Below are 13322 nucleotides of genomic sequence, written 5' to 3' on the forward strand. Positions count from 1 at the left end.
CATAGTACTTAAGCAATTATCGTTTTGCTTAAAAAAAACCAAACTTTTTCTCTATTTCTTGGGTGGCTGGGTCATTGAACAAAAAAATATAGCATCTCAAGGATAAATGTCTTGTTTTTTTTCTTGGACAGATATCTTTGCTATGCTAACAACTGCTACGCTATGCTAACAACTGCTCTTCATATGAAATGCTGATAAAATAGCATTTTTTTCACAAGTTGTCTAATCATAGTTGCTTTAATCACTTAGTTTTCTGAAATATTGGTACAAGACATCAAACCCAGTTAGCTAAACTGGGTTTGGCAGGAGCTAAAGCTAGCTCTCCTAACTTGTATTTAAACCTACCTGATAGGAAATTTACCTTGCACAGATGGTTACGTGCAGTTGATGTCCAATTAGACTTTTGATCACTGAAAGCCATCTCTGACAACATTTTTCTTCTTTTATGAATCAGTAAAAAGAAATATCAGACTCTTCTTTTTTGTTGTCACACTCAAATGCACAGGATAAGAACAACATGTCCGACAACCTGAATGAGTCATTGTAGCACCAGATAACAATGCAGATATTCAATATGGTGGCGGCTAGCATCTGTGATGTCAGTTGCAAGTTAGCAATTGGTTGTGCTAATTTGATTTATCTTTATTACTTTTCCACATATGTGCATCACATTTGACTGAAAATGTTGATGTGTTTAGTGTCACTTAGGGTCATTGTGTCACATTAATCAGAGTTTGGAAACTAAAAACTTTTGATTTTGTTCATATATAGTGTAACAAACTTAAGTTAGTCGCTCTGGTGCTATGTGGTTGTAAGGGATATATGGTCTTCAGACATTAAGGAGAGGTTAATTTAAATATGAGAGGATGACAAATTACTGAAAAGACCTCTAAACGTTTGTCATCCTCACTCTTGAGATGATGGTGAGATGATGGTTACACCGCTGACAAGTATTTACCAACTTGTTTAAACAAGGCTTTCAGATCATGTTTATAAGGTGTTTTTTTTTTTTTTAGCCTCACAAGACACAGTGATGGAAAAAAAAATTGACACAGTTGATGAGAAAATTTTACACATTCTTTACATGGATGTCTTATTTTTAACACAAATGTAAAAAAAAAAAATGTATACTGATTCTTACCCTTTTCAATAGAGTGCAGTAAAAGTTACATATCACAAAAAGGTGGAGAAAATTAGAAAAGTAAATGATTGTGAATGTGCTGTGTTAAAAGAGTTAAAACGTTTTTAAATCAGCCATGTCTCGGTTTTAAAAAGTCAGAGGTTGCCATTTCCATGATCCTCTCCAACATTCTTATTCCAACTAGTCCAAGAAAATAATGAGCTGAAAATTCATTTTTTCTTAATCTGAAATATTTTTTTACCACCTTAACAAAATCTCAAAATCGAAATAAAACACATATTTTGGATATATGTTCTATTTATTACTGTGTGGTATGTGGGAATTACTGTCTATTAAATCATTGCAAACTAATACTAAAGTAATATCGATGTAGAGAACAAGCTAAGGAGGAAAGTTTGCACTTTTTCAACCAAACTTTTGAAACTGTAGCTTTTTGCACTGCACATGTAGCTAGCTTTTATATTCTCTAATCAGATAAAGTCAATGTTATTCTATTTGTGTGAGGAGTCAATAAAACCTGCATAAGGATGGCTACATGTTCAATGGGCTCATGACACAAACATTCCGGACACAAACTTTCCAACCATCAGCATTGGTACTGCTATATTTGATTGCTTAAGATGAATAGATAACTACCCTTTCCTTTGGGTTCACAAGGAGTTGAAGTTAATTTTCAACAGATCCATTTAATATGCCTATAGTTATGATGGTAAACATTACACTGGCCTATCATAAAACCATTTTATAAAGATGCCTGCACAAACATGCCAAGCCATGGTCTGTAACAGATGAGACCAGTGAAACGCAGCAATCTCTCATAGCCTGCTCTTAATGAATTGTTTCTGTTCTTATTTCCATCACTGCGTTGATTGCTGTTACATTGTCATTTTGCTGCATTACTCAGTTAGCTAAACTTCGAGTGCATGTTTATTCTCGGGTTGTTATTAAGAGAGAGGACAAACAGGCCACGGTAGATGATGGAGGGAGGTATAGACCAAATTTGTGCTGAAAAGTCTGAAAACAGTCTAGAAAAAGAATAATTGGAGGGACAAGGCATCGACTGGTGTTATATGTAATATATGTGTAATATATTTCATATAGTGTACTTGTCTACGGTTGTGTCTATGTGTGTGAAACAAAAACAACATTCAGCCTTTGGAGTTGAGTAAAGTAAATTCTGAATCCATTTAGAAGGTACAGTGACCTTATGAGCCCTACAGTCAGCCAGACACTATCCTGCACCAACAAGATTTAACTTCTCTCTTCATATCTGCTGCTGAGAGGGAAAAAAGTTAGAACAGAGTGAGAAAGAGCAAAAGATGGAGTGGGTCTGTCTGTCCAGCAGCTTATAAAAAGTCCATTATGGTGCGCTTCTATCTGTTTGGGCTCTCCCAGATGGACTCTGGAGTAAGTGGACAGCACCAGAGAGCTATAAGCTTAGATTTGATATACGGCTGAGAAATAGCTGTGTGTGTGTTCATGTGATTGTATGCGTTCAGAGAGTGTGCATTCAATCATTTACGCTGCATAGAAAGACCTAACGGCAGTCAACGGCAAACATTTCCTTTCCATTTTGTTTTTGTGCGTGCTACTGACTTAACCCAACCCTTTTATAAAAGTATTGTATGCCTGCCCTAGACACACACACACAAATACACACAAGCGTAGTCTTCCCAGCAGGCTTAAATCCCAGCTCAGTCTGACAAAGGAGCCTGTGGCTCTAACTGGCTCTGGCCCAATCCCCATCCCCAGCCTGCTGCTTTATACTGATTCAAAACTGCTTTGCTGCATGAGGTTTATTTATTAGCTGTATTTATTTCCTATTGTTGTTGATGCATGTGTGTCTCAGAGTGTGTGTGCCACGTCTAGGTATGCTTCAGCATGCTGGTTTGCCCATACCGTTTGATGCTTTCTGCAAGAGCTTATATTTGTGTACGCTTGTTGAAGGTTGTTTACTCTCTGCATTTAGTTGAAGGAACTGACAGGAACTTCTGCACACAGAGTGACATCATTGGGAAGTGTGTGTCTGCATACCATTTCATAAAATTAACTGTTTTGAATAATTATGATGTCCAAAAAAAGGTGGCAAGAATTGTTTAGAACCATTGCATTCATTTTAGAGCAACTTGAGTGGTTCACCTGAGATAACCAGCTAGCTGCAAGACTTTGAATGTTTTGTTCTTCTCACAAATGAAAGAATGGACCAGGTGTAAGACCACCTGCATGATGTTGCTACACTTCAATTTTATTTTCAATTATATTTTGTTAACTTGCTTTTTATTTCTTTTTTACTCATGTTTATTCAATAAAAAGTAATATATGGGATATAGTTTTGTTTTTTTGTTTTTTTTTTTTCTTTAAATGCATTATCTATTATCACTGTATTCAAACCATAAATGAATTTGCTGAGAACTCATAATGCAATATACACATTATAACTTTAATGATTATGCCAACATAATTTTAAAAAGCACACATTAGAGAAGTTTATTAGAGCATTATTTATTAGTACATATTTACTTATTTATTATTATATGTGACAAATAAACTTAAAAAAATAACAAATAACACATAAATAAATAGGGATAAAAAAGAAACACATACACACACAAAATAAGAAATTTAAAAGCAAGACGTAGTTTGTACATATGTATTCTATTCTTTTCTAATGCAGCTGTTGCAGCTTTTATGGCAAGACTTGGATGTTCGCTGATATTAGCTGTTTTGTTTTTTTTGTTTTTTGTTTGTCTTTAGTCCTTGTTTGTCATTTGTACAGTGTCTTTTTTTCTACATTTATAGTACAGCACTTTAATCAGCTGTTATGTTGTTTTAAAAGCTCTTTAGAAATTCATCTAAAAAAAAAAAGAAATTACTCCAGTTTATTCAAGTTGAAATGGTTTTTCATATGCAGCAATCTTTTAGGTTGTCCCCGATTCACAGCTGGGTTGAGGCACTGGTTTTGACTGGGCCTTTTGAACACATTAAAAATTTTCCCCTCAAAGTATCAAAGTAATTCAGCAACAGGCTTAGGTTTGTTGTCTTGCTAGAAGTTTGACCCCTGTCCTCGTTGAAAATGTCTGGAAAACTCAACATGTTTTCCTCAACAAATCATTTGTATTTAACACAATTATATCACTTTCATAATTCTCACCATTTTCCCAGTCCCTGCCGGTGGAAATTATCCCCACATCATGACACTACCACCACCATACTTCACTGTGAGGATGGGGTTCTTGGGATAGTGAGAGGTATTGTGTTTGTGCTATAAGGTGGTATATTGATTTATGGCAAGGTCTCATTGGGCTAAAAAAAATCTTCATCCATATGTTTAAGAAGTTTCCAGAGATCTTTTGCTGAACTTCTCTGTAAGCATTTTTGTCTAAGTCCACATTCTTTATGGATATTTCTCCATAAATTCCAGCTTTGTAATGTACAACTTAAAATGTTCATATAGACTGATGAAGTTGTTTAAACTGGCCATTTATTCAACTCAACTTTGGTCTCTCTGCATCTTCTGATTTATGCATTGTGATTGATTGATTGAGAAACTAAGACCAAAATATAAATTCATGGTTTTTAATTTCCAAGCTTTAATTTCTAAGGCTTAAAAATGTTTATCAAAATTAAAGCTAAATAAATTTAAGAATCATCATTGTCATCTGGAAAGAATGAACTCAAATAAAGCACACAATATATTGCACCTGAAGACATTTCTACCAGCATGTTTTAGTTGAAAGAAATGCTTTTCACTGAATTCTATCAATTCATCAACTCATTCTCCTCAAGTGTGAAATCATTTAATTGTGCCATGTGCAATGTTGAGTCAATATACCAGTGTTAGATGCACCTTGGAACAGCTAAAACATGAGCTTTTAGATAGTCTGAGGTGCAAGTGGATTATTTCATGATTTGTCAGATCATGACCATGAGAGAATTCTTCATGTAAGGCTTTAAGCTGTGAATTTATAGCCAATCCATATAAAATCTGTTCTGTAAAGATGTCTGTCTTGACAAACAACAGCAGCAACTTCCAAGGTCAAAGGTCAATGTCGATGTTATTTATTTATTTATTGTACAGGAATTGAAAATGCCTTTTCGTTCCTGTGATAAAAGAAAAGCAGGAAACAATATTGATGACTTTTAATGAGAAAAAAATGTGTTTTCACAGAATTTTTCTTGCTCATGGCTTTGGTACCGCTCTTCATATTTGATTAGCTTAAACTACCCTGGGATGGAAATTCCTGTCTTTTCAAAATGGTTTCCAACAACAAATTCCACATTTGACACGTTGACTACCAAACGTGGCCAAAGCTATCAAAACATTAACATCGTCTTTAAACTGAAATCAACATCATAATGTTACTTTCACATAAACAGCAGACAATATCTGTTCTAAACTAGGAAACAAAACATGCATCACCGTACGCCAACTATCAAACATAAACGTGTATAATGATGAAGACCTTATACACTGGTACAGTCAAAGTACATGAGACAGACTTGAGTCATTTTAACATATAACATGATCACAGAAACAAGCCCAATATTACTATATGTAACAACATTTTGTCTATCCACAGTGATAGACAATAAATGTATTTCCCATATTTTCTTTAACTGAGTAATGACTGGTCAACTTTTCGGACCTATGTGAATATTTTGACCTCATAAATGGGCCCCTGATGGGATTTTCTAAATGTTCCATATTAGCTACATATCAGCTTTCCAGCTTTCATTGAGGTTGGACCTAAGTTTAGTTCCACGAAAATGTCTTTTCACTTCTCTATGTGATACTGAAGTATCACTGCACCAAAAATACAGTAACACAGTAACAGTTTATTATATTTTCCTTTGAGGGTAAACTGCCTTGTAGATGCAACGGACAGCTAAATGTGTTGGTTAAAACGTAGACATAAAGGGGGCAGAATGATTTGATGAAGTGTGTGACGATGTGTCCATTAAAGTGCAGTCCAGAACATTAAACAGTATAGTGGGGTTTGTAAAGGTCAGTGCTCGAAGGGGTTTATCAATATTGATCTCCGTTTTCAGTTGCGCTGGACTCCACGCTGGTGTGTGTCTATCTAAATCCACTTCTGTGCTGGAGAAAGAATCGTCCAAACAGAGACTGATCGAAAAGGAGAACGAGAAACAATGAGATGGAAAAATAGTTCTCTCTGGTCATTTTATGTGAGACATTACTCGCCTGTACTGCTTCACTGAACTCCATCTCTGGGGAGCACAGAGCATACCCTGCAGAAAGACTTCATTTGTGTCAGGTTCTGCAAGAGAATGATTCAGTAACTCCAAGATTAAAACAACCAGAAAATGAACAAGATTTTTTTTCTATATATATATATATATATATATATATATTTTTTTTTTTTTAAATATATTATCTAAGTCAAAGCAAAAACATTTTCTGATACATAAAAACCTATTTTTCCCATTTGCAAGTTTTTCATTTGGTTTTACCAGCGTGCAACAAGTTGCCACAGTAATAGACTCTAATGTCTAACAAACAACCATAAGATATCAGACAAATAAAGGAGCAGCAAGCGAAGCACAACTGACGAACCATTTCCATTTAGCTTAATTCAGTTTATTATTCCATCTCCAATTTGCAGCTGAAATAATCTCAGGGCACTTTGAGGGAAAAAGGAAAATCAAATTTAAGTATAAGTAAATACAGTCTGATTCATTCCGAATTTATTCTGTATCATTACCCAGCAATAAATTGTTGATGAGTGTTTTTCATTGCATTCATTCGTTCAATTTTAGATACGAAGCCAAAACTGAGCTAACTTGAAGTCCTGAAATAGCTTAATTCATTCAGTGGTTTCCATCTAATGAACTTTGGGTAATTTTTGCAGTTTTATCTTGAATCCTAAGTCTTCTCGGAGCTACTTGCAGTTAAAGAAAGCCTGTCTGATGATGACTTTTGTTTTACCTCTAGCTTTGTCTCTTTCTCTTCTTCACTTACTCTGATAGTGTCCTAGTGTTTTTTTTTTTTTTTTTGCTGAATCAGCATTGGGTGCCGCTGAAGGGAATCTGAAATAAAGTTTTAAAGTCTCAGCTTGTTGTTGCTTAAAGAGTCTGACTAGGGTTAAATTGTATGATTTAGTTTACATTTCATAGTACTTAAGCAATTCTAAAAGAAAAATTATATTCCATTTCTGCAACAATTATCTGTTTTGCACAGAATCATGACAATTTGTCTGTTTTCATTAGCGTAAAACATTCATTCATTAATTATCCTAACTGCTCAGTCCAGTTAAAGGCTGCAGCACAGCTGGAGCCTAAACCAGCAATCACTGGGCGAGAGGCAGGGTACACCATGGATAGGATGCCAGTCTATCACAGTAGCTTGAAAAAACATCTTTAAATTTGTAAATGACACTGGTCTACATGCTCACCCTCCTCCATGTTGCATTACCATATTTCTGAGTCTGGTGATGACCTTTTGTCAGCTTCTGCTATGCTGGTGTTATCTAAGTTTTAGTAAGTTAATCAAACTACAGTATATGCTGCTCCTTTTAACTCCAAACACTGATTTCATTCATCAGCATTAGCTCCATCAGCTGAGCACTCATCCCGAAACTCATGGATGAAGGAATTTGATTCCTCATCTTAGCCTGTCTGTATAACAAAGTACTGATCTCATGTGTTGTGTCACACACTTAACTTTGTGTCCCCCTTACTTCTACAGATCTGATACCCTTAGTTAAGTTTATAAATAGAAGGATTAAATGAATAAAACATGATGAGGACCATTAACATCACCCCAGTTATATAATTTGTGGTAATGGAAACTGGTGATTTTTTTATGTTTGACCTATGATGGGAATGTATTTGGTACAGGAAAAAATCTTAAAATTCTAATTCAAAAGTAGACATAAAGTAAAACCTTGATCCCAGTCGAGTGATGGTTGAGGAAGTATTTAGTATGCATTGTTAGAATGACACTATTAAAAGAAACTCATGTATTTAGAAATTAAGGGGCTGTAGTTGTGGATAAATGAAATGAAAATCAAATAAAAACTGCTTTACTAATCCCTAAAGGGGAAATAATAAATGAAACCTTGTTTTTGTAATGGACATTTGTTCCCATGGCTGCCGGCATGCGTACCTCTACTTCACACTAGAATGTCACATCTGATGCAATAATATCCTGCAATTTTTAGGAAAATGAGGCAATTATGAACAAACTGAAATCTGTTCACTGTCTTGCAAATTACTTTTTAGATCCATGGTTTATCATTTTAATTCAGGTTGTTCCAAAACAGAGTGAGACAAGCAGCCCACACACACACACACACACTGGTTCTTTTATTTACCCAGAGGTGCAGCCAGCTGTGGGCAGTACACAAACAACAATTAGTTTATTGTTCCTGTGGTAAAACAACATACTTTGGCCTGGTGGTCTTGCTGAGAGCAAAAAAAGAAAAATAAGGGAATTAAAGAGAGTGAAGGAGAGAGAGAGAGATTATTAATAAAAAAAATAAATTAAAAAAAACATCTTTTATTCTCCTGACAAAGGAATCATATTGTAAAAGGTTGTAGGAAAGGACTGGTTTACAATGGAAACTTTTGGCAATGTACCGACTTGGCATCCATGTCTGAATATGTTGTGTGTGTTCTTTCTTAGGGCAACTCCTACATGGAAGTTAATCTAAGAAAAATGATCATTCACACACTTGGTTCTCATTAACACACAATAGCATTCTTAGTAGATAATGTATCCTAAACAAGCTGTATGTCCCTGTTTCCTTTCACATGTGCAACTTCTGCAAAGGATCCGACAGGCAAGAAGTACCAAAGTGAAAAATATCTGCTAAATCCAAGATTGTTTCCCCCGCTGTGCGAGCTGATTGCATCTTCAGTTGGGGAAACTAAGTCCACGAATCAATTTGTGCCGAGCAGATCAATCCGATCTCATGCCTCCATATGTTTGCACCAACCAAGATAAAGCTATCGTTTTACTCTTTCCAAGCGTTTGTTAGTTTGTTCTCTCCGCAGCTGCTCATCACTTATTTCTTTTGAGTACACCAAGGCTAAGCTTTTCATCATGTTTCTTTTACAGTCAGAATTTGTACAATGTTTTAAAAGCAGATTTCTGAACTGAATCACGATTCCCCCAGAAAACTGCCCACTATGTTCATTTTAATGTTCTCGCTCCAGCTAATGAGCTTGTCAAGACGAATGACACTTCTGATTTTCGGAGATTACACAGATTTGACATTTTCTCGTTTGTTCCTGCATGTTGTGTGCTCGACTGTATCGGTGTGCTCTTTAAATACTCTGCAACAAAGGAGCAAGCCAAGGCAATGTAGGCGTTTGTATTTTCATTTTGCCAAGTCGTGATTTGGATGTACTGAAATTGGCCTTTTTCTTTTTTTAAAAACTCCCTGAAAGTGGTAAATGTTTATGTAGAATGCTAATGAAGAAATATTTGCTGGTAACTATTTTTCTGCATGCCATGACAATGCTCTGGTTAAAAGAAAAAAAGAAAAACAAGGTCCAATCTCACAAAACCCCCTTATGCAATTTTAGGCTGCATTATAAAACAAAAGCATGAATCACTGGGTAAAAACTTCTCCCTCTTGCATGTTTCAGACCCGTACGATGATGATCTCAAGGTGAAGACCCAAAGACCACGATCAGCTGACCAGCCAGGTGTGTTTCAGGCACAAACAGGTGAGTGTTAGGAGTGTGATGCAGAGTTCACTTACCGGAACAAATGAGAACAGCTTGACCTCCACAGGCTGTGAATGTACCTGAAAATAGCGAATTCCTCATGAATAATTGAACTTTGTGAAGCCTTGTAAAAAAAAAAAAAAAAACACAGCATAGCTGCAGTTGTTCAGGAGTCACATGCCGGAATATGTGAGGATGTGTGAAATAGTGTTTGTGACTTTGAAATCTTTCATTATTAATAGGATTTTAAAAAAAGCTGTTTGAATAATTCATAATATGATATATTAAACACATTATGAATTTCACATGTAGTCATGAAGAGAAATTACATTTACATCCAGAAAGATACACAGAGTCTGTTTCAGCGAAACCTAAATGGGTCAAACACAAAGTACTGCCAACACTCATATGAATACACATATGTTTCCATGTTCACTACTACCACAGTGTGGAGGAGGAAGGCCCGACCGGGAGGGAAACCCCTGGCTCTGTCTTGTCCTTCTCCTCTGCTACCCCTCTTTGCTTGCTTCGCCCTATTCTTCCATTCCTCTAGGCATGTGTGATGAGCTTAAACCCTGACTCACGGCATGTTAATGAAGATGTAATGCGATTAACAGACATGCAATTAATTTGATTTTCTTCTGTACCATGTGATGACGCCTCAATCAAAGGACATGGAGCTCATAAACAATTTAGAAAGACAGAATTGGAAAGACTTGACGTGTAGTTTTCAAGGGCGTAACTGAGAGGGAACAATGGGACGCTCCGTGCAGCTGCCAGGAGAGCTCCGAAACAACCTCTGTATGGGTGCTTACATACATGAGACAGGCTCTGTAATACCCAAAGTGTTCCTATAATTCCATTGATATTTCAAACATCACAATCAAACACGTTTCCTTGCACATCTTTTATGTTCAGTCAAGATCCAGTATTTGTTTTAAGAGGCTTAAATATATTCATGATCACCATAGATCATTTAATTCCCATAGCTCTATGGTTTTACATACAAAACATTAAGCATTATTAGTGTGCTTAACTTAATACATACACATAGACACACACAAATATTATATATGTGTGTGTGTGTGTGTGTGTGTGTGTGTGTATGTATGTATGTGTGTGTCTTTGTATAATTTACTTATACCATTGGCCAATACAGTACTAATCATTTATAAACATTTTACAAAAGTTGCTGAATATACTGTATATGTATGGGAACTATTTTATGTTGGCCTCTATGTACTTTTAATACTAAACAACCATTGTGAAGCTACAGCATGTATTTTCACATTCACCTAACAAAAGCCGGCTGATCTGAACCAGTTGATTACTAGGTTGACGTCTGCAACATAGTGATATAACAGTGATTTAACTTGCCAAGTTACCAAACTACGTTTACACATATAAAAAAATAAATAAATAATGCACACCAGCTGGCATTAGAAGTCACTATGGTATAAATATATGTATTATATAAGTGCATGATCATTTGATCATGAATGTATGGTTTAAGATCAATCCTCAATTGACTGGATGTTTGGTTTTTGGCATCCTCTCTGTTGGTAGCTTAGCATATTAGCAATTGCACATAGCAACATACGTGTTCTTTATGATCTGACTCACATGTCTTCATGTTCATACACCAAGCTGGTGCTTTTACAGCTTTTTGTTTCAAAAGCTCCATGACTTCTACAACATACTGGAGCAGGATGTAGCTGAGTTTGACCAGCTGTTTACCACTGCAGTTAAACAAGAGAACAATTTAATGGCGTGTAGCTAGATATTAAAACTGCAATTAAATGATACCATCTAAACTACTGGTAGAGTCCAGTACAGCTAAGTTGGGCATAGTAAAACTGTGATCCCATTTGTGCTGACTTTGTCTTCAGACCCAAGTAAAGACAATGGTGCTTGAATCTCATGAGTGAAATGTTGCAGCTGTGGATAGGAATATCCATGACTGCAGGAAGATGAAGACTACAGATGTATATTTTTATTGGTTATGAGATAGTAAACAGTTAATGAACTCATTCAAAATCATTTATATTGGCCTTGCTCCCATTTCCTTTGGTTAAAGCCTGTCTTGAGGAAAAAAAATGCAACATTTAGACACATTATGGTTTCATTTCGTGATGTAATTCTATAACTTCAGAAATTACACAAACTAATAGTTTATAATTAACTGAACAAAACATAGGGAAGATTGGCTTCATACACCAACCCCTTGGATCATTATATATCCCAAGAGCTATTCTTGATCTCACCTTGTCCATTCTTCCTTAGGTGACCCTGCAGCAGAGGAGTGGTCACAGTGGAGTGTGTGTTCTCTCACATGCGGACAAGGCTGGCAAGTGAGGACCCGATCATGCGTTTCTTCTCCCTATGGGACACTGTGCAGTGGTGCCCTGCGGGAAACACGCATGTGCAACAACACCGCCTCCTGTCCAGGGGAACCCGGAATCATAAGCTCAGGTACGCTGGAAAAATTGCCAAATTGCTGCTTTTGATCATTGCATCACAGTCAGTGGAACTTCCTGGTTGCTTATTCGTCTTTCGAACTGCGTTTTTAAGATGGTGAGGTTGAGACCTAACCTGACAGCATATAGCATAAACTTAAGAAAATGGTTATTATTGAATATGCCCATCATTTTATAAGGGAGTAGATGAGTGCACACACCCAATATATAATTTAAATACGGTGTAGCAAAAAGCCTTTTCAGCTCACTCTGCTGTCCAAATGAGAAAGATAAAGCCTGACACCTGAGTTTGATGTCAGGAAGTCTATTAGACCTGCCACAGCTCTGAAGTTCACTCTTCGTGATCTCTATATTTAGCTCTCATCAGCTCCTTCACTCGGAGCATTTTCTCTCATTTCCCATTTGTTGTATATATGTCTCATTCTGATTACTTAAAGGTAGAGTATGTGAGATTTTCAATATTGTCAAAATAAATTAACTAAAAAAAATAAATAGATAGTTTTTTTTAAACATGTAGGTTCCAGTCTGTCCATATTTGATGTGTTATTAAATTACAAGTTTAATTAATGACAAAGACCCTTCTTTAATGTTTTCTGACCAGTAAAAAAAAAAAGTACATTTTGTCCACCAGTAGGGTGAGTATAAGCCCATTTATTGCAGAGCGGCTCTGAGCTACAGCTCACAAGCGATTCTTGCCCTCATTGGAGGAGGGGTGAGGGGTGAGTTTTGCTCATTACTGCCAACCTGTGGTCGTTTGTGGAGGTAGCAGTTTTGTGGTTTTGCTCACGAACTGGTGTTTGCCACCTGGCGGTGGAAAGAATCACCTTGAAATCTTACATACTCTGCCTTTAAAGTTAAAAAAAAAGCCACAGGTTGTGGAATTGATGTGTTAGAGAATAATAAAGAGATAAATGTTAAAATATGCATTCATTTCTGGTGACAAGTTATCCCTTTAAGGCCTTTTAGATGCTGCAACCACATAAGATTCAGCAATATTTCTTTTTGCATAT

General features: G+C 36.2%; 1 protein-coding gene across 1 annotated transcript in view; it reads left to right on the forward strand.

Annotated features, from left to right (window-relative positions):
- adgrb2 (adhesion G protein-coupled receptor B2) overlaps positions 1–13322 on the forward strand; it is a gene marked incomplete at both ends in the record, with an annotated part of 173106 nt that overhangs the window by 38360 nt on the left and 121424 nt on the right. The window contains 2 exons of the mRNA XM_079258835.1: positions 9755–9835; positions 12119–12307. Of these exons, the coding sequence (XP_079114961.1) occupies positions 9755–9835; positions 12119–12307 (270 nt within the window). The remainder of the gene's footprint in view (positions 1–9754; positions 9836–12118; positions 12308–13322) is intronic.

Source organism: Telmatherina bonti (genome assembly GCF_933228915.1).
Source record: "Telmatherina bonti genome assembly, chromosome: 19".
NCBI classification, from domain to species: Eukaryota; Metazoa; Chordata; class Actinopteri; order Atheriniformes; family Telmatherinidae; genus Telmatherina; species Telmatherina bonti.